This window comes from Perna viridis, chromosome 3, assembly GCF_037379345.1.
Source record: "Perna viridis isolate PV_CMFRI_1.1 ecotype Kerala chromosome 3, ASM3737934v1, whole genome shotgun sequence".
In the NCBI taxonomy this organism is placed as follows: Eukaryota; Metazoa; Mollusca; class Bivalvia; order Mytilida; family Mytilidae; genus Perna; species Perna viridis.
The window spans coordinates 10587566-10610667 of record NC_142447.1 but is presented as its reverse complement, the minus strand read 5'-3'; the positions used below and the strand labels follow the sequence as shown (position 1 = coordinate 10610667).

Below are 23102 nucleotides of genomic sequence, written 5' to 3'. Positions count from 1 at the left end.
TATAAAAAAAAATGTTGGCCACCGATGCTCACGGTTTTTACCAATCGTATGATGACCGATAATTTATTCAAGCTATAAAGTCGCCTCTCATTGTTAGCTCAGGTGACCTATTGCCATCACTAGGCGTCCGTTGTCGTCGTAAGCAATTTTTTTTTAATTCCTCTAGCCGAAACTACTGGACTAATTGGAACCAAGCATGTTATGAATTTCCTTATGGTATTCTGCATAGAACTGATGTGGGAATTTTTGATCCGCCAGATGAGTGATTCAGGCATTTTAGAGCTTCTAGTCTGTAGTAGCTCTAGTAAAAACCCAGGTTCATATTATGGAAAGAATTGGGGATTGATTTTATGTACAGTGATGGCATAACTTTTTGTAGGTTTTGACTGGTGTGGAGCTGGTATGTCAGATACACACCGTACAACCACTTTGTATTATTTTGATCAACAGCAGCATACGTTCAACATTGTTTGCTTACCTGTGACGTGCATATTCGTTGGTAAGTATATCTTTATTATTTACTTTTAATATGAAAGTTATGAATTGGGATTTGAGTGAGAATGATGATTATATGCTATTTTATAAGACTACTATTTCTTTTCTCTTATCATCGGCATTTTCGTAGACTTTGAACCACTTTTTGTTCAAAAGATCACATCAAACCTTAACGTAATGAACTTCCACTAATTATATTATAAAACTACGTACTTTCCAAATTATCAGTATTATGTATAACCTTCATTTTGAGGTATGAAACATTATCCTATCTTCAACCGTTTTAGTGTAATTCGCTCTTATATAACGACTTGTGCGAAAAAACTGATATCATCGTCCAATATATTTTCCTTCGTGATACATTCAACAGCAGTGTTATGATACGGTCAAAAGTTTTCTGTAAAATTGTGAAGATATTGAATGTTTTGATTGACACGAGTCTTAAGTTTTTGTTTAGTAATAACAGTTTTCTGTACCGTATGCGGCTCGATGGTAGAATTTCTTTGGGAAGAGTATATCTGTCCAACTATCATTTCAAACTTTTTTTCTAATTTCCACTGCACTATGAGGCATTGAATGGATTGCTTATTATAAATGTTGATGGGTCCAATCTTCCGAAAATAAAGTGCAATACATCAGCAGATAATGCGATTAACTTTGAGGGTCAATAATGATAAATGAGAAGGGTGTTAATCATCAATTCCCCATAATCAGTAAAAGTGATGATCAGCAACGAGCACTTTTTGACCTTTCTTTCCAAATTCTTCTTTGTATGTTGAAAAATTGGCCAACAATTTTGATGACTATTTATTTCAGTTTTATTCGTTTGTTTCTACATTATAGCGAAACGGGATAGCCAGAGAAAATGTGAGGTTTCGGTACCCATAAAGAGAGTTTGGGAAAAGAATAATTTTATGTTAGTCATTCGGACTTTTTGTCAGTTCCTTCCATAACTTATACAACAAAATCCCAAATTTTGTGTTGGACTACGGACTGACATGGTGGCAAATTGTGTCAGTCAGGCATGATTTTTTGTCAGCAAAAACCTTCGGACTGACTTCTCAGGAAGGCTGCATAAACCGGTTCAACACTAACACCGCCTGCACAAAGTCCAGCACCCTAGACCACTCGGCCAGCTAGGCTATAAAATATAGCTTTCGCTGACCGGGTCATTCCTCCTCGTAGGATTAATCTAGGGCTGTAACTTAGTACATGTGGTACGAGCGGTACGAATTCGAGTCCCGCGGAGGGAACGACCAAACATTTGCATCGCAAATTTGACAGTTCTAACATCGTTGAGAATTTTTCAGACCTTTCTGTACGTTTACATATCTTCCCTGTATCTGTTTGATCCGATGGAGCAGTGTAGCGAATAGAGTCGTCACATTCTGAGACGTTTTTATATATATATATCTGTTTGTTGTTTTCACTGTGTTTTTGCGGAGTTTTACTCGGTGGGTGGTGTTTTACGTGGTGTGTTTGGTCATTGTGAGAATTTACTGTCATCTCTTGTTTACAACACGTATATGTCCCTCGGATAGATAAGAAACTAATTTCTGTCGGACACCGACTCTTAATATCATTGGCTTAGGATGTGATCTGTATTTTCTTTATTTTGTTCTATGTACCTTAGACGCCGTGGAGATTTCAACAATTTATTCCACAGTCATAAATTCAAAGTCCAGTTAAAACTTTATTTAAACTCGGGTTAGCGACATATAATTTTTTAATATAACTGTACATAAATTTCAAGTTGTTATAAAAGGTAGTAAATTTCAGACAGCTCCATTAGTGACAACTCTGTTCCGGGTCCCAAGATTCATTTCAAACTATTCAATTCCTTTTCCCTATACTTAGTTTCTTTTTCATTATGTTTGACACTTAAATGTTCAATTAGGTAGGAAAACTCATCTTAACCATTTTCACAATAGTAGCATATGTAGTTTTCCATGACTCATCCTTGATCTGAAAGGAACGAATAAGACAATTCGTAATAAGTTTTTGTAAAAGTTAATTTATTACATCTATTACTCAAATTTATTAACCAAGTTGGTCAGGGGCAATTATATCGGGATCATTCGTCGTAAACTTACAAAAAAGGCAGAGAAAATTAAGCCACGCCGAACTTGTTCGATAACTTTGAGTAATAAATTCTCTTGAAAGATTATAATACTAATTTATAATTGCTAATATGGTTATATTTTAGTTATGTCAGATCACCGGGTCTAAACATTGTTCTGCATGCGATGAGAGTGAATATCAAAAACTGACATCTGAACATTTGTCTAATATAATTATAGTTTCCTGTTCATTATCAAAATTTGTATTTATTATCTTTCCTCAACGGCAGTTGATCGTATCATCACTAAACGAATATCTGCTGTTGATTGTATCATGCATCGGACGTTGATCGTATCATGTATTTCACACGAGCGGTAGAATAAGAGTGAATTGCACAAAAACAATTGGATGTGGAACGATGTTTCATACATCGAAATAAAGCTTATATATAACGCTTTAAAATTAATCTTGATTGACTAGTGAAAAAACTACCACGTTTTTTAATATGGTCGATTGATGTCACCAAGTAGAATTTTGTACGGATTTTTCTGAAGAAAACAGACCAAAAAACAACGAAAAGGTCAATGATGAATAAAATTAAACGATACATTACTAAAACAACATAAAATCATCATTCTAACTCAAAACCCAATTCATAACTTTCATATTAAAAGCAAATACATGTAATAAAGATTTACTTACCAACGATAATGCACGTCACAGGTAAATAAACAATGTTGAACGTGTCATGCTGCTGTTGATCGAAATGATACAAAGTGGTTGTACGGTGTGAGATAACTGTTATTTGTGCATTTGTATAACGTATACTAGTAATCACTTTCTTTATTCTTGTTTTAAAAACATATGTTCCCATGGATATTTAAATGTTCTGTTGGAAGACTTGAACTTGTAAGTCGACACAATTTTGTTATCCAGATATTAAAGTATTTTTGATAGTACTATTGATAAATTTAAGAATTTCTTACAAACTCTAGTGTTAAGGTAGATTAACCTTACTGCATAGAACATTATTTTCTGTCGTCTTGCAAAATCATACGGAAGTATTTACATGTATATCAATGGGCAAAAAATGTTTGAACTTATTATCATGTAAAAAAATTAATTAATGAAAAAGCGTTCTTGACAAAAAATTGTGGGGGTGGGTGCTAGAACATTACTTGCCATTTTTTTGCCATATGTAATGACAAATTTTCCAATAATAAAGGGTTTTGATTGATTGATTGATTGATTGATTGATTGGTTGATTATCTTTTATTCCTCCATTAACATGAAGAGCATATTATTGTAACACCAGTATAAACAACTCAAACTAATTCAAGGAAGCAAACAGACAAAACATATTTACGCATGAAAAGGTTTACACATAAATTAAATTCAAAGTAAAGTCAAATCATCATAAAATATTTAATACATCTAAGTGAGGTCGAATATAAGACAGTATAGGGGGGTGTTGAATTCACCATGAAGCTTATACATATAGTCAGCTGTGTGACGCATCAATTCAGTCCTTAAGTTAGCAGATAACGCTTTAATACTGCCCGTCATTCCATCCAAGAGCGAAATCATAAGTTCGCCATCATCTTGCTCGAAATAACTGATGGAGTCTCTGATCGGTAAAATGTCGACTATTCCATAAAACATTTCAGTTCGAGTATTCATAAAATGTTCACAACTTAGGACTAAGTGTTTAAGTATATCAAGTGAATAAATGACTATGTTGCATAAAGAACAGTTACTACCATAATCTGTAAAGAACATAGTTTGACAAGTATCGACAGTTTTTCGTTATTGTTTGGATAAAACCGTATAATAATAGTATATGTTCAGAAAGATTTGTGTGTTAACCCCCTGCACGGTGCCACCCCTCTGGGTTCGCCTCTGGAATCTATCTAGAATGTTGTAAAACATCACCAACAATACATTAATTAAGTCTCAATTATTTCGAATTCTTTCGGTGACCTATGATTTACATTATGTTCGTTCATGACAAGGTCATTTTTGAGGAAAAAAATAATCTTTATGCTTAAAACATACCTGTTAACCTTTGGAAAAAAACTGACACTATCTCTTGTGGGAGATTTTTACGCAGGAGCATTTTTTATGCAAAATTATTTCGTATTTTTAACAGAAAACATAGTAATTTTAACCCAAAACCTTAGACAAATCTTACATTTTTAGGTGGGAAATTCTAACCTCTTCATTGATTTTGTGTGAGTCTCCCTCTGATGTGGTAGGATTAACAGGTATACTAAAAAGATATTAAGTATCAAGAGATTTCAGGTAAGAGAACGCATGTCATAGGTACTTAGAGGCCGAGCGAATCGATTCAAGAGAATTATGTTGTAGAATTTGTGAAATCTAGATTTTATGGAAAAAAAATAGGGGACATACGTCACGCCTCCCACAGGAAAGACTTAAAACTCGATCAATCCCTGGCCTGATCGGTCACGTTGATTCATAAAAGAATTGTCTTATTGCATAAATGCTTTGAAAATTGTTTGTTTTACAAATAGTTATACCCCTTTATAATAATACGAATAATATCTTTAATGCATATCAGTATTAAATCTTTGGTCATTAATTGCGAAATAAATATCGGTATTCATATCCACGGAACGAAGTCATTTTGGTACAAATTAACCTTGATCAACACGCTAAACTGGGTTACTGTTGAAATAGACCAGTTCAACTATTCTTATTATTACTGAGATGAGTGAATGAATGTGAACAGAGTTATTGTACTATTTTTGAAATATATTCATAAAGGGCCCAAAAGGGAATATGGCAAAATTTAGTTACAGTAATGATCTCATTCAGTAGCACTAGCAGCATTAATCCAGTACAAAATAAAAAACAAACCTGGCTGTAGAATACATGTACGTAGAATTAAATATGACGTGATTCAAAATTAAAGTTCTTTACTACTTTAGACCACAGCCATGGTAAAAAAGTGATAGACACATTTCATGCAACACATAGGCTGCATCTACTCTAAAATATGAAGACACTAGCCCTATTAGAATCTAAATAAATCACACAAAAATCCATTTTCCATTGTTTTAACACAGGCTGGCCATTTACTGGTATGGGAAATCACAGCAGGGTGGACCTGACGTTCCCCCACTAATATGTTATTGATAAAAATTATATGAAATTACATGTCAAACAATTATTATGTGACCAGTTTTTACAAAAATGGCATAGTGATGTCAAGCAAACTTCTTGAGGTCAATTCTATCTATCACTCAAAGTGAATTTGGAATGAACAATATCTTGTAAAACTTAAAAGGGATAGAAGATGATTCATTTGTAAATTAGGCACATGGAATGTGAAATTTCCTATTGAGACAGGTCGCTGGAATAAAGTCGAAATTTCCTCTGACCATGCAACCCTCCTCTTTTTTTTTTTGGATATTGATATGCCAGATTGGGGTCAGAACGATGTGCCTTACAAAAAGTTGGAGATTCAGCAGTACTGCGGAGTACTGCCCTTCAACCGCTTGTAACGACTTTCAAGTTGAAATTGTGCATGTCACACCTACCTAGTTCAATTCCAGAATCATTTTCCTGTATGCTGATACCAAATTTGCTACAAAAATTACATTTTTTATTGAAGTTTTGATCGTTTTACATGAGAGACCCTGTTTTGTTGACATTTTGAACTGTAATAGAGAGTAGGCGGAGCTTGTTACTTTTGGTACAGAAGGGTAGCGGACGCGTAATTTTTCAGCAGAATTTTGAAATATTGTGTTAAATTCCGGTTTTGGAAATCGTTTCTGTTCTGTTCCATTCCAAAACTTGAAATTCTGGTTCTGCACCTGTTGTATCTCTCACACAATGTAGACAAATGATGAACCTTTAAGAAATAGTATTAGGGAAACTGTTCAGTGTTCTCAAGCAACTGTAGGTAAAAATTAATTGAAATTATATTTTTTGTCAGCCTAAGAAATTTCAGTAAAATAAATTTGATATGGCTTTAAGTTTAGATTCCTACTGGACCAGAACAATACATCCACGATAGAATAGGCCTGTTTCATATTTCTCACCAAGGAGACTTAAGTTCTATTTACTCAAATGAGAGATAAAGCCGTTGTGATTAAGCTAATTTATTCAACAAATCTCATGTTATGAAATATGAGTATACATGAAAATGGTAGAGAAAGTTGTAAAAGTTGAATAAATGACAAATTAAGCAAAAATGCCCCTACATTTACATATATAGAAAAAAGGCTCTGTGGCGAAAAACTTATACCCAAATATAACGAAAAGATGAGTCAAAAATTAAAATAACAAATTATTGTTTGATGTTGGTGTTTTTTTTCAAATTTTTTTATCAAATAAACATGGAACCAAAGAGTGTCTAAAAACATAGACACCTGATTGAAGAATGTCCATGCTTCCTAAATGGTTGGCCTACTGCCAACTTACCACATCAGTTTTGTTGTTTCAAATTATTTAATTACACTAAACAGATAACTGACCACATCTGATAAGCGATGATTGGTTCATCGCAACACCTTATTTGGGCATGCATTTTGCAACACATGACCTAGTACCCACTGGTTCTGCACAGCTTGGGGATAAAGTGGCTATAGTAGTTATGTGAATATACATGTTAACATTTTTGCTCAAATTTTTTGTTCGTAATGCAAGATGTATCTTCTTATATTTATCAAACAATTTTAATATGTATTTAAAGCTTCAAAAAGATGTTAGTCACAGCTTGTTTCCAAAGCACAATGTATATACAAGATTGGGTAACCAAACAGTTTGGTGGCTTCGAGTCAGAATAATATATTCAGGTTAGGTGACATGCCATCCTGTGTGCTTAACATTGCTAACATATTACAAATATATCTTAGCATGTTAAAAACTGGTTCTGTCTAATTGACTGTAAATCTGATTTTTAAATGAATGAAATATCAGGCATTGAGCATTAAACAACTATTTATTTTCAGCTGTGTGAAGACTGTTTGGAATAGATCAGAGACAATATGTCTAGTTTCAGTACTGTCTCTAGAAGATGTCTGTTCTTAGTAAGAGTGGCATTATTCAAAACTCCACCAACAAGAATTTCTACTAGGCTGAATTCAAGTACCAGTTTTCAGGAGAACCGATTTTTTCAGTCTTTATCGAAGTTATGTGCTTGTGCTGTGTGTGGATTTCCTACATACTTGTTACTTAAAAGGTCATTACTGACTGATATGTTCACTGTAAAGGCATTAGATGCAGACAGACCAAGACATTCAGGAGTTAACTTTTTAGCTGATATTGTTGAGGAAGCACAGCCTGCATTGGTTACTATTGAAGTAATAATTAGGTAAATGAACAATTCAGTTTGATATTGAAATTTCTAATTTCATGCATATACATGTAATATCACACTTTATAGAAAGATGAAATTGCAAATGTTCTCAATCAGTTCACTTGTTAGTATTTTCACCTACAGAAATAGTATTGCTCATAATTTTCTCTGCTTCTACCAAAACAACAAACAAAACAAAACAAATTCAGCATGTTCCATTTACAAGATGAGTTTTTATCATGTCAGCTGTACCCTAATTTTTTGTTTGAATGAATTGATAAGATATTAAACTTAATACATGCAGAATATTCCTCGCACAATTTCATTTGCCACCCCTTTGTTAAGTTCACATAATGAAACAATTTTGAGAAGATTTGTCAACAGCTTATTATTAATCCTGAAAATAGCATATTTTCTTTATACAAGACATTTTTTTCAAAATTATGCGGTATGGTTAGGACAATAATATTCAGGTCAAATTGTTTTAATTTGTATACATTAGACTTATCAGAAATAAGCTTTATAATGCTTATAGATCAGACATAAGGCAATAATGAATTATTTATCAAATTAAGTGAAATATTCAGTTTCATTGGCTAAGTCTTTGGGACCAATTTAATCCATTATCAAGTTAGCACCATTTTTTGGTACAATAATGCCAATCAAATTAAAATCAGATTGCAATAATTATATCTTAATTTTTATGTTTTTAGGCATCCAAATTTTATTGGACAAAGTAAATCTGCTGGGTCAGGGTTTATTGTAAGGGAAGATGGACTAATCCTAACTAATGCCCATGTTGTAAGTCGACAAGAGCAAGTTCAGGTGAAACTTCAGGATGGAAGGGTTTTGACAGGACATGTACAGGCTGTTGATCCTGTCACTGACTTAGCAACTGTCAAAATTAATGAAGTAGGTAAACAAAGTCCTCATAACATCTTTAATAGATTTTCTTTCTGTTGTTTTCAAATTATGTTTCATAAATGAGAAACTTTAATTGTTTATTGTCACTTAACATCATGTGTGTTTTGTTTGTTACATGTAGTGATTCTATTTTTCCCCTGCGGCAATGCAGAAGGTGACATAGACACACTGGTGTCTGTGCTTGTGTCCAAGTGTGCTTGTCCCTGTCACACTTTGTGGATGCAAATCCTTGGAAACTTCTCAACAGATTTTTTGTCAAATTTTGTAAGATTGTTAGTCACTATATGTTATTGATCATATTGGGCCTCAATTTCAAATCGACAAATTTAACAAATCTAGTAATAGTAATCTTCTCAGAAATCATTGTAAGATGTATGGCATTGTACACAGCTATGATGTATGGCAAAACTGCTTCAAAATAAATACTTTTGGTTTGGCACAATTAAACTTAATCAGATTTACCATTATTTTAAGTTCAACATCTCTTACAGCCCATTCAAAGGTGGGGTGCGGAGGTGCAACCCCACCCACTTTGAAAACTTGCACTATTAAACTAATTGATTTGATTCAACTGTGACTAAAAAATGTATTAAAATTGACATTTTGTTTGAACTATTTAGTTTGCAACCCCCTTTGGAAAATCCTGTGTACAGGCCTATCTTAACCTTCTTGTAAATGCTTGAAACTTTGCAAGATTGTTAATAATGTCTATAAATTTAATGTAGGTGAATTTTACAGCATTATATGTGGATTCTGTCGGGACTTCCACTACTTTTTAAGCTATTAAAAAACTAATAAAAAGAATTTCTTTAAAATTTGTATAAAAAAGCATTTATCTGACATTACTTCACACTTTTGTATTGAAAAAATATCACTTCATTTCTTAGAACATTTTATCTTCAATTATTTTCCCCTTAAATGTGCTATTCAACATTAATGCTTGAACTACAGTGACTTACAGTTATATGTCAACAAATCATATACCAGTAATGTAAAGATTGCCCAGTGTATAAAATATGATCTACCTTAATACATAAACTAGTCTAGTCATTCTCACTTGTACCTTCTGTATAAGACCAAAAAGGGTAGTCAAGGATGTTAAAAATTCCTCATTCACTCCCATTTTCATTTCAACTGTAATGTATAAAACATACAGAGATAAGCTAAAAGTAATCAGTCACTCCTAAATATCCTGCAGGAGAGTTTGCCAATCTCATTTAATTGTGCAATCATGAAATGTCAAATTGGTTGACAAATAAACAACTAAATAAACAATTGGCAATTTCATGATTAGAATCCCTATTCTCAAAACTTTATAATTGTTATTTTATATCCAGTTTTGGTTCTGTAAAATATTTCATTTGGATTAAATAATTCATATTTTGTTTGTGAATTTATAACTCTTTTTCTGGTAACATAAATTTGAAATGATATTTCCTTGTAAGCCTCCATTTTCACATAAAAATATTTTTAAAATTTTATGCTCATATTGTCTAATTACTGAATATTTATTAAAAATTTCCATGGATATAAAGAACTTTTTGGCAGTGTAGGGATCCAAAAGAATTTTTCAATTATCTTAAAAAATGAAAAAGTCATGATCATTTAAAGTTGATGCTCCATGCCACTCAATGGATTTTTGCCAACCAACACCAAATCATAGGTAGGTGATGACATCACCAAGAACTCTCCCATTATTTTTTATGTAAAGTCATATTTAAAAAAAAAATTGTCAATGGAAAACTTTTCAATTTTAATGAATCTTTTACCAATTAAAAGAAAATGTTGCATTGAAAATTCAAGTATCATTTTCAGAACTTTCAGATAGTTTAGTACAGAAAAAAAAATTAGTGTCATAAATTAAGTTGGAAATTTTTTGCATAGAAACAAAGGAAAATTTACAAATGACTAGATACTTTTGATTGTTTCTGTAGATATTTGATTCTAGATAATAGTATTTCTCCACTTTTTATTCAGAAAAATTTACCAACTTTAAACCTGGGTAAGTCTTCAACCTCTAGACCTGGAGAATTTGTGATAGCTATGGGAAGTCCTTTATTTCTTAGTAACTCTGTAACTCATGGTATCATCAGTAGTGTACACAGAGGAAGTGAAGAGCTAGGGATGAACAATAGAGATATGGAATATATACAGACTGATGCTGTTATTACAGTAAGAGAGTGTAGTAATATCGATTGTATGCCATCAAAGAGTAATCAAGGGAACGAAGATTCTAGCGGAAATCAAAAGAATGCAATTCACATAAAATAACCAAAATAATACATACAAAGCAAAAAAAGGTAAATGAGCAACTCAGACTCCACATTAAATATCGGGAGCATGGAACTGTGCACTGTTAAGGTAGGCGTCTACTGCTTTATTAGAAAAGCCCCCAGAGCTGCTTATAAAAAATGAAGTCCAGGATAGATGAGTGAGAAAAGAAAAAACTATGACTCTTTGAACAACTCACCTCTCAGGTGCTGATGGATACACCGTAACCATCCACAGGTCAAAACCTGAAAAGATATATGTAAACACTTTTATTCTAGATACAGTTGCAAATAATTTATCAGTGCAGTTGTTACCTTTAAGCAAGAAATATTTCCTTACACAACACATGATTTTTTTTTTTTTCAATGTAGGTAGTATTGAATTTGTGATACAAAAATGTCACATTTACTATACATTGTATTGTATTCAAAATATCAGTTGATACGTATACTTATGTTCTTTGTTCAAGGACCCAAAAAAAACAAAAATCAGACTCACTTTACTTATTGTTTAAGGAGGTAGACCTAGGGAAAGGGACATAACTCTTGAAATCAGTGATATGTTTGAATCATATTCAATTTCATCAAAGCTTTTCAAGCATTCCGTTGAAACAGAATGAAATCAGTCCAAGTTAATTTAATGCTTACACAAGATTGATGTAAAATGTTGAATACAAACATTCCAATGATTTGTAAGAGTTGTGCCTCTTACCCTAGGTCTACCTCCTTAATTCATCCAATCCAAAGCCTACAGTAAATAATAAAGCAATGATATACACTATTTGGCTGAAAAAAAAAAAATTTACTTGTATCTTGTCTTGATCTTTTCTTCAGAAAGGTAACTCAGGAGGACCATTAATCAATATGGTAAGAGACTTGTTCTTTAGTTTTGTATCAATATTGAAATATAGTGTAAAGAGATTCAAATGGTCTCTTTTGAAATAAATTTCATGTGTTCATTTGAACCAATGCTATTTTTAACTAATTGACACCTGTATATTACCCTGGTAACATAAAATTGAATATACAGTTAGTACAATACAAAATGTCCATGTATTCCTCAGAGACAAATACACATTTAGTTTTAGACAAATCAGTACGACATAAAGAACTAGTTAGTCAATACATGTATAATTTCACAAGATTTTCCATTATTCAGTATTAAACATTGGCTGAGCCTCAGTCCAATATGACTTTGCTCAGAGCAATAATTATAAAAACCAAAAATTTTATGCAATGGTACTATATTGGAAATAAAGTCAACATTGATGTCCAAGTTTGCCATACCTAAAGTAATTATTCCTGCAGGTCCTATAAATAAAATGCTTACCAAATATTTAACTTCATCTTTTGTAATTTTTTTTAAGTCCACATGATATATGATATGAAATTAATTTTTTTTACAGATATATAGAATTTCATTTGTTCATAATAACTTCAATACTTGAAAACTTGATATGTATTTGCCTGCTATGTAAATGATTGCTTGTATTAGTCATTATTGGTTTAACATAGTATCCTGTGAGTATTTTAGAATGGTGAAGTTATTGGTATAAATACATTAAATGTAACATGAATTGAGATTTTTCTTTTGTTCTTTTTTCCCAAATAAATATGAGATGAAGACAAAGTGTACTGTAACTAGAAATCTTGTATGATATCGCATGAAAGGTCAAGTGTTCCCATAGAATTCAATTGGAAAACAGCCATGCAATATCCAACCTCATAAGCATAAAAATATTACACATGGACAATTCCATCTCTGATGAAAATAACTCTGCCTTTTAAGAATTGCCAGTTTGAAGAAAAAAAAATTCAATCTATGTTTCAAATATGAATTAAAGTTTGCTTTATTTCCTAAAAAAAAACTAAGGTCTTCCTCCCATTGCCTATTTTGTGAAATAAATTAATTTAAACGACTATAACACCAACAAAATTCAGCAGATCATAATTCATGGTAAAATGCAAAACTACATAAAATGTTCTTGCTGTATACAAAGTTTCATTAAATCAGTTGGATCAGTAGTTTCACAGTGACGGATCCACAGGTTTGGCACCCCCTTTTTTATTTGAAAATTTGTCCTTTTCATGTGTTAAATTGACAAAAAAATGGCAAATAATGTCCTAGCAGCCCTCTTTTTATGAGGAACCTTGACTGGCACCCCTCCTTTTCAAAGTGCCTGGATCAAGCCCTGGTTTCCAGGGAATTGCAGTCACAAGATGTGTAATGGACAAACGGGATGGTAACAATCTTATTTGGGGCATGAGTGATAATAATTTGTGAAGACCTCTGAATATTTCTGTTGAGACCTCTGGATATTTCTGGTAAGGCTTGAGAATTTCTATGATGACCTTTGAATATTTCCATGAATACATAAGTTTTTATGTGAAGACCAAAATATTTTCTCAAAGACCTCTTTGTATTTCCCTGAAGACCTGAGTATTCTCTAAAAGAGAATAAAAATAATGTATAGATTTTTTGAATTAATCAACAAACTTTGCAACAAATATCCATTGTTCACTTTGAAAAAATTGCTGATTACAATAGGACAGCATTCCTGCAAAAGCACCAAATCGTACATCTCAAGTCAATTGGGCAACAAAGGACAGCCATCTGCCATGATAATCAATTTTTAGTTTTGAACTGAGGCTGACTGGGCTGCAGGAGCTATATGTTTGCCTCCAAACAAGATCACAAGCTACCCATACCTGTAAATTTCTTATTCATCAATTATCAATTAATGAGTGTGGTCGATTCATGCCACAAATCATTTCACAGCTTTCCTCATTATCCAAATAGATTTCTCACCCTGTGGGCTCAAAGTCTATTTGAATAACTCATAAGATCCTGCTAGAAATGTTACTTATATCTAGTTTCCTTTCCTCTTTTGTCTTACCCAGACTTGACTTTTTATGAGCAACTAGGCAGGTGTTTCTAGAAAAGCAGAGGACGCTTACCTGTTCCATGCTCCCAGTTTTTAGAGGAGTCCAATTTAAGTTGCTCATTTGCTTTTGTTACTTTGTATATTTGATTTTAATAACTTTATATTCTTTGTTGTGTATGTCTGTTTTCCATGTCCGGTCTTTGTTGCTGGATTACATTCTTTTGATTACTGCTATAACCTTGGTTCCCTTGATTACTCTTACATTTATTCTGGTGTATTTTAGAATGGTGAAGTGATTGGTATAAATACGTTAAATGTTATATCTGGGATTTCATTTGCCATACCTTCTGATAGAGCCAGTGAATTTCTTATGAAGGCAGAACAATTAGAAAAAAAAGGTAAGTGTAAATATATTTGAAAGACTCAGTGAAAAAAAACTTTAAAATGGGTTCAACAGTGTTTATAAATTTTCTTGCCTTTCTGGTCAGTAAATAACAGAATTAACCTCTTCACAGCTTATTTTAGTGTTCTTGTTAAACATTTTCAGTTCCCAAAGGGAATAGTTGTAATCAACTTTTCACTCTCTTTAGGCAGATTTTTACATCCCAAAGTGACAGGAAACGCTCTCTAGATAGATTTAAGCTTATAGTATGAAAAGCTCACAGTGTGCTTAGAATACCACAAAGTAGACTACTAATTAACAATGTTGGATGTGAAGAAAGGAATTTTTTAAATTTCATTTTGGTACTTTCTATTGAAATCAATTTCAAAAATGAAAGATTTTGTTTTACCTTGAGTATTCAATATAGTGATATTTGAAATAAAAGTACTAGTATTACAGTTATATCAATAACAGTATTTATGTCTTTTATTTATTTAGCATCAAAGAAAGGATCATTGTGGTTTTTCAAGTCTGGGACAAATGAACAGAGAATGAGATTTATTGGAATAACAATGTTTACACTGGATAGAAATTATATCTCTGAGATACAGGCCAGAATGCCTAATTTCCCTCAGGAAATCAAATCTGGTGTCCTCATACCATCAGTAATGCATGGATCACCTGCCCATAGGTAAGATATTAATTCATACTGATAATTAACACAACATTGATCTGCAATTCACAGGTACATTTTACACCCTCAATAACCAGATAATTTTACTTTTTATTGATTAAGTTTACGCCTGTAACTATGAAGTGGCAACCAATGAGTTAAGATTAAAATGTATTGCATCAGCAGTGCAATAACTCTTATACATAATTTGACTTTTTTATGAACAACTGGGCGGGTGCTTCTAGAAAAGCAGAGGATGCTTACCTTACCAGTGCGCCTGGTCCATGCTCCCAGTTTTTAGTGGAGTCTGAGATACTCATTTGCTTTTGTTACTTTGTATGTATGATTTTAGTAACTTTATGTTCCTTGTTGTGTATGTCTGTTTTCCATGTCTGGTCTTTGTCCCTGGATTACATTCTCTTAATTACTGCTATAACCTTGGTTCCCTTGATTACTCTTCAACTTAGTAAGGAATGTAAAATCAAACATGTTACATACAAAATATCTTTGTATCCCTGATGCATCAAAATATAAAGACCATTACTGTTTCCCCATTTTGTAACAGTCAGGCTAAAAATGTCCTTTCACAGAGTAAAAAGATTTATCAGTGTGATTAAATAGTCCTACTTATTGTTTTAAACAATGAGAGAAAGAAGATCTTAGGGAGAGTTGTTAGATCCTACATTCAGTAGAATGGAGTGTTGTTAGATCCTACATGCAGTAGAAATGAGTGTTGTTAGCTCCTACATGCAATAGAAGGGAGTGTTGTTATTTCCTACATGCAGTAGAAGGGAGTGGTGTTAGATCCAACATGCAGTAGATGGAGTGTTGTTAGATCATACATGCAGTAGAGGGGAGTGTTTTTAGATCCTGCATGCAGTAGAAGGGAGTTTTGTTAGATCCTGCATGCAGTAGTAGGAAGTTTTGTTAGATCCTGCATGCAGTAGAATGGAGTGTTGTTAGATCTTACATGCAGTAGAAGGGAGTGTTGTTAAAACCAACATGCAGTAGTAGGGAGTTTTGTTAGATCCTACATGAAGTAGAAGGGAGATTTGTTAGAACCTGCATGCAGTAGAAGGGAGTTTTGTTAGGTCCTGCATGCAGTAAAAGGGACTTTTGTTAGATCTTACATGCAGTAGAAGGGAGTATTGTTGGACCCCACAACAGTAGAAGGGAGTGTTGTTGGACCCCACAACAGTAGAAGGGAGTTTTGTTAGATCTTACATGTAGTAGAGGGGAGTACCGGTATTGCTAGATCCTACATGCTGTAGAAGGGAGTGTTGTTAGATCCGGCATGCAGTAGACGGGAGTTTTGTTAGATCTTGCATGCAGTAGAATGAAGTTTTGTTAGATCATGCCTGCATGCAGCAGAAGGGAGTTTTGTTAGATCCTACATGCAGTAGAAAGGAGTGTTGTTAGATCCTACATGCAGTAGAAAGGAGTGTTGTTAGATCCTACATGCAGTAGAGGGAAGTGTTGTTAGATCCTACATGCAGTAGAGGGGAGTGTTGTTAGATCCTACATGTAATAGAAGGGAGTGTTGTTAGATCCTACATGCAGTAGAACAGAGTGTTGTTAGATCCTACATGTAGTAGAATGGAGTGTTGTTAGCTCCTTCATGCAGTAGAAGGGAGTGTTGTTAGATCCTACATGCAGTAGAGGGAAGTTTTGTTAGATCCTATATGCAGTAGAAGGGAGTGTTGTTAGATCCTGCATGCAGTAGAGGGGAGTGTTGTTAGATCCTACATGCAGTAGAAGGGAGTTTTGTTAGCTCCTACATGTAGTAGAATGGAGTGTTGTTAGCTCTTACATGCAGTAGAAGGGAGTGTTGTTAGATCCTACTTGCAATAGAGGTAAGTTTTGTTAGATCCTGCATGCAGTAGAGGGGAGTGTTGTTAGATCCTACATGCAGTAGTAGGGAGTGTTGTTAGGTCTACATGTAGTAGAATTGAGTTTTGTTAGATATTGCATGCTGTAAAATGGAGTGTTGTTAGATCCTGCATGCTGTGGAATGTAGAGTTGTTAGATCCTGCATGCTGTAGAATGAAGTTTTGTTAGATCCTGGATGCTGTAGAATGAAGTTTTGTTAGATCCTGGATGCTGTAGAATGAAGTTTTGTTAGATCCTGCATGCTGTAGAATGAAGTTTTGTTAGATCCTGCATGCTGTAGAATGAAGTTTTGTTAGATCCTGCATGCTGTAGAATGAAGTTTTGTTAGATCCTGCATGCAGTAGAAGGGAGTTTTGTAAGATCCTTCAGCAGTAGAAGGGAGTTTTGTTAGATCATACATGCAGTAGAATGGAATGTTGTTAGATCTTTCATGCAGTAGAAGGTAGTGTTGTTAAAACCAACATGCAGTAGTAGGGAGTTTTGTTAGATCCTACATGAAGTAGAAGGGAGATTTGTTAGAACCTGCATGCAGTAGAAGGGAGTTTTGTTAGGTCCTGCATGCAGTAAAATGGAGTTTTGTTAGGTCCTGCATGCAGTAAAAGGGACTTTTGTTAGATCTTACATGCAGTAGAAGGGAGTATTGTTGGACCCCATAACAGTAGAAGGGAGTTTTGTTAGATCTTACATGTAGTAGAGGGGAGTACCGGTATTGCTAGATCCTACATGCTGTAGAAGGGAGTGTTGTTAGATCCGGCATGCAGTAGACGGGAGTTTTATTTGATTTTGCATGCAGTAGAATGAAGTTTTGTTAAATCATGCCTGCATGCAGCAGAAGGGAGTTTTGTTAGATCCTACATGTAGTAGAAAGGAGTGTTGTTAGATCCTACATGCAGTAGAAAGGAGTGTTGTTAGATCCTACATGCAGTAGAGGGGAGTGTTGTTAGATCCTACATGCAGTAGAAGGGAGTGTTGTTAGATCCTACATGCAGTAGAACAGAGTGTTGTTAGATCCTACATGTAGTAGAGGGGAGTGTTGTTAGATCCTACATGCAGTAGAGGGGAGTGTTGTTAGATCCTACATGCAGTAGAAGGGAGTGTTGTTAGCTCCTACATGTAGTAGAATGGAGTGTTGTTAGCTCCTTCATGCAGTAGAAGGGAGTGTTGTTAGATCCTACATGCAGTAGAAAGGAGTGTTGTTAGATCCTACATGCAGTAGAGGGGAGTGTTGTTAGATCCTACATGCAGTAGAAGGGAGTGTTGTTAGATCCTACATGCAGTAGAACAGAGTGTTGTTAGATCCTACATGTAGTAGAGGGGAGTGTTGTTAGATCCTACATGCAGTAGAGGGGAGTGTTGTTAGATCCTACATGCAGTAGAAGGGAGTGTTGTTAGCTCCTACATGTAGTAGAATGGAGTGTTGTTAGCTCCTTCATGCAGTAGAAGGGAGTGTTGTTAGATCCTACATGCAGTAGAGGGAAGTTTTGTTAGATCCTACATGCAGTAGAAGGGATTGTTGTTAGATCCTGCATGCAGTAAAGGGGAGTGTTGTTAGATCCTACATGCAGTAGAAGGGAGTGGTGTTAGCTCCTACATGTAGTAGAATGGAGTGTTGTTAGCTCTTACATGCAGTAGAAGGGAGTGTTGTTAGATCCTACTTGCAATAGAGGGAAGTTTTGTTAGATCCTACATGCAGTAGAGGGGAGTGTTGTTAGATCCTACGTGCAGTAGTAGGGAGTGTTGTTAGATCCTACGTGCAGTAGTAGGGAGTGTTGTTAGGTCTGTGTTGTAGTAGAATTGAGTTTTGTTAGATATTGCATGCTGTAAAATGGAGTGTTTTTAGATCCTGCATGCTGTATAATGTAGAGTTGTTAGATCCTGCATGCTGTAGAATGAAGTTTTGTTAGATCCTGCATGCTGTAGAATGAAGTTTTGTTAGATCCTGCATGCTGTAGTATGTAGAGTTGTTAGATACTGCATGCTGTAGAATGAAGTTTTGTTAGATCCTGCATGCTGTAGAATGAAGTTTTGTTAGATCCTGCATGCAGTAGAAGGGAGTTTTGTAAGATCCTTCAGCAGTAGAAGGGAGTTTTGTTAGATCCTGCATGCAGTAGAATGGAATGTTGTTAGATCTTTCATGCAGTAGAAGGGAGTGTTATTAGATTCTACAGCAGTAGTAGGGAGTTTTGTTAGAACCTGCATGCAGTCACTAAGAATTGAGTTTTGTTAGATCCTACATGCAGTAGAAGGGAGTTTTGTTACAGCCTGCATGCAGTAGAAGAGAGTTTTGTTAGATCCTGTATGCAGTAGAAGGGAGTTTTGTTAGATCCTGCATGCAGTAGAATGGAGTTTAGTTAGATCCTGCATGTAGCAGAAGGGAGTGTTGTTAGATCCTACATGCAGTAGAAAGGAGTGTTGTTAGATCCTACATGCAGTAGAAGGTAGTGTTGTTAGATCCTACATGTACTAGAGGGGAGTGTTGTTAGATCTACATGCTGTGATTAAATGAATCAATTAGTAGTTCTAGGTATAATTACTACTGGACAAATGATTTGTCAACAGTGGTCTTGTTAAAAGGGATATAGAATAACAAAATATCGTGAAAGATTGTCAGATTTATCTTCATCCTTATGTTTTTCATGCCCTCGCGACAAACTGTCGGGGGGCATATTAATATACCCCTGTCCGTCCGTCCGTCCATCTGTCTGGATTACACGTGATCATGGCTTGTCCGGCTATCTCCTCGTACAGTTTTTGAACTGCATCTAAAATATTTTACAGGATATTTCTACACATGATGAAGGTGTGCAGGGCCAAAGGATTTTGATTTTCATGAAATATTATGGAAATTGGTGATAGTTACACTTAGTCATTTTCATCAAAAATAGGGCTATATGGCTTGTCCAGCTATCTCCTCATACATTTTTTGAACTACATCTAAAATATTTTACAGGGTATTTCTACACATGATGAAGGTGTCCAGGGCCAAAGGACCTTGATTTTTGTGAAATTTTGCGGAAATTGCTGATAGTTACAATAAGTCATTTTACTCACGTACAGAACTGTATGGCTTGTCCGGCTATCTCCTCATACAGTTTTTGAACTATATCTAAAATATTTTACAGGTTATTTATACACATGATGAAGGTGTGGAGGGCCAAAGGATTTTGATTTTCATGAAATTTTATGGAAATTGGTGATAGTTGCATTTTGTCATTTTACTCAGAAATATATGGATCATGGCTTGTCCGGCTGTCTCCTCATACAGTTTTTGAACTACATCGAAAATATTTTACAGAATATTTCCACTCATGATGCAGGTGTGCAGGGTCAAAGGATTTTGATTTTCGTAAAATATTACGGAAATTGGTGAAAGTTAAACTTACTTATTTTCGTCAAAAATAGGGCTACATGGCTTGTATGGGTATCCCTTTCTGTAGTTTTTGAACTACATCTAAAATATTTTTTGCATGATGTTTCCACACAGAATGATGGTGTGCAGCATCATAGGATTTTGATTTTTTGCAAAATATTACGGAAAATTGGTGAAAGTTAGGCTTAGTCATTTTCATCAGAAATAGGGCTATATGGCTCTTATGGCTATCTCTTCATCTAAAATATTTTTGCAGGATGTTTCTACACATAATGATGGTGTGCAAGGTCATAGGATCTTGATTTTCCTGTATTACGGAAGAGGGTGATAGTTAGACTTTATTATTTTTGTCAGAAATATATCCCAAGCAACAAAGTTATGGATGTGTTATGGGGGTATTAACATTGTTTATTTGTCCATTAATACGTCCATTAGTCCTCTTTTTCTCATCGCAACTAGTCTGACACAACCAAACAGAATTTCGTGACACTATGTGGCCAGGATACAATATGTGGATATGCATGTATTTAGGAATTTCTGATCCCTAAATTGATCCCCAGACCATGAGTAACACAAGTCTTGGAAGGATTTCGGAATCTGCAAACCATGTCTTCATACAAAAATAAAAATGTTCCTAATTTGGCAAATCTAGCGAGCAGGGGCATCATTAGTGTTTTACAGACACATTTGATTTACTAAAGAAAAACATCACTACTAACAAACGAGGCGGGGGCTCCTGTGATAAACAGGGCTTCTAGTTCTATTTTTTTTCATTATGCTAATATTTATACATGTATCTTTGACAATTTTGCAGAGCTGGATTACTTCCTGGTGACATTATAGTTCAAATAAACAACAAAGCCATCTCTACTTCCAGTGATGTACAGGAGATGTTAAAGTCTAACAATAAATTAATAATAGATGTCTATAGACAGAACAGGAAACATCAGTTTACAGTGATACCAGAAGTAATGGATTGATACACAGTGGTCAATGTCTTTTCTGTGATATAGAACTTAACAATATTTTTGTACAATAGAAAGTTTAAATTTGTTATGTATTGTGAAATAAATTCTATGTGAGACACTTTATAGCAGATGTTCTTCAATATAGAAACTTAGAAATTTAGAGCATTAATGTTGTGTCTATAATAGCTTTACATATTTTGGGTTTGACCGCTGCAGTCATATCAAGTTGTGAAACATTTTTTAGTTCTGCTTTTGTTTTAGAGTTCAAGCCAAGAACTAGTTCTATCAATTTTTATATTTTTATATAATATATAACATACATTTATCTGGTATATGCAGTCTTTTAATCCACCGTTAAAACTGCTTTGAGTGATTTTAGTTTTTTTGGGTAGGAAGTTCCACTTAGTTTACAACTGTATTTCCATTACATGTTTTCAATTTTTTTGGGACTTTGAATGTCTAAAAAATGGATACAAAATTGTCATTTGCTGTAGGGCAGTAGATCAGTTTTAATTCATCATAAACCCAAAAATACACAATATATGTTCTTGTTATATAATTTCAAATTTGGTGTATGGCTTACATGGAGATCGGGCATACATGCTCAACTTCCTGTATGATTGGGTGTGTTGCTCAAAAAATCTTTCTGTCAAAATGTTTGTGTGGCTTCATCTTCTCTCAAACTAATGTAGCTCATTTTGTAACATAGCTATTTTAAGTACACACTTTCAAAAAAGTGTCCAGTACATGTAATCTAAACAAATTGACCATCATAAGTAACCACCATGAAGGTCAACCTAAAGTTGGGTCATATCTTTAAAATGAAACATACATTGTACTTCAGATACAGCATCAAAAGTTATTCAATTGGCATCATTTGGTAAAACTGTTTCTTGGTAAAGTTATTGTCTTTTTTATGTAGAAATTGACAATTTTCACTTTTTTTACTTTAAGAAAAAAAATTCAAACAAGAAATTGTGCTGAATCATTATGGTTACAATTTATTCTACAAATCGAGGTTTTATTACAGACTTGGAATGGATCTTAATGAAATCATACTATGTTGCACTATGCGCCATAATACCACAAAAAGAAGGTTTTGATGGATTTAGAGGGTTATAGCTCTAAGGCCAAAAAAGGGTGAAATATAAACATTTTCTTCAACTTTGTATTACTAATAATTTATATTGTCTAATTTCAAATTATGTCTCTGGAATATAGCAATGAAGCAAATTCTAAGTGGGCATGCAAACCCTTTTAAGAATAAAGGATACTACAGACACCGTGAAGTCAGCCTCATATCTTGACCTACACTTAAAAATTGATGGTAAAGGAAAACTATTGACCAAACTTTATGACAAACATGGTGACTTTTCATTCAGAATTGTCAACTTTCCTTTCTTCTGTGGCAACATCCCTTCAGCACCTGCAGATGGAGTGTTCATATCACAACTTATACGTTATGCCAGAGCTTGTTGAAACTACACAGACTTTTTGTATCGTGCTAGAATTCTAACAAATACCGGTAGGCTTCTGGAACAGGGTTATGTGGCTACAAGATTGAAGACATCACTACAGAAATTTTATGGTCGTCATGAACTCATGGTTCGTTATGGTGTATCCATCTGGGCCATGAAAACTTCAATGTGTCATAGTTTTCCTTTCCTCTTTCGTCTACCACGGACTTGACTTTTAATGAGCAACTCGGCAGGTGTTTTCAGAAAAGCAGAGGACGCTTACCCTATCTGTGAACCTGGTCCATGCTCCCAGTTTTTAGTGGAGTCCAAGTTGCTCCTTTGCTTTTTTTACTTTGTATGTATGATTTTAGTTACTTTATGTTTTTTGTTGTGTATGTTGG

The 23102-nt window shown here is 34.2% G+C and overlaps 1 protein-coding gene and 1 long non-coding RNA gene across 3 annotated transcripts; one reads left to right on the top strand and one right to left on the bottom strand.

The window, feature by feature from the left end:
• Window positions 1-2203: 2203 nt before the first annotated feature.
• On the bottom strand, window positions 2204-3484 carry LOC148620974 (uncharacterized). Its single transcript, XR_015920830.1, has 2 exons — window positions 3259-3484; window positions 2204-2460 (listed from the first exon to the last, which is right to left on the bottom strand). It is a non-coding gene; the product is annotated as an uncharacterized LOC148620974 (long non-coding RNA).
• A 1762-nt stretch (window positions 3485-5246) lies between these two features.
• Window positions 5247-21404, top strand: LOC148620973 (serine protease HTRA2, mitochondrial-like). Of its 2 annotated transcripts, none has more exons than XM_088574923.1 (8): window positions 5247-5315; window positions 7536-7897; window positions 8596-8794; window positions 10784-10978; window positions 11911-11943; window positions 14245-14359; window positions 14842-15034; window positions 21091-21404. In XM_088574923.1, exons 2-8 carry the CDS (start codon window positions 7572-7574, stop codon window positions 21254-21256), a joined length of 1227 nt encoding a protein of 408 aa, XP_088431049.1. In that variant the 5' UTR covers window positions 5247-5315; window positions 7536-7571; the 3' UTR covers window positions 21257-21404. The 2 variants fall into 2 exon arrangements, with proteins under 2 accessions (XP_088431049.1, XP_088431048.1); XM_088574922.1 differs by having other exon boundaries at window positions 5312-5453.
• Window positions 21405-23102: the final 1698 nt, after the last annotated feature.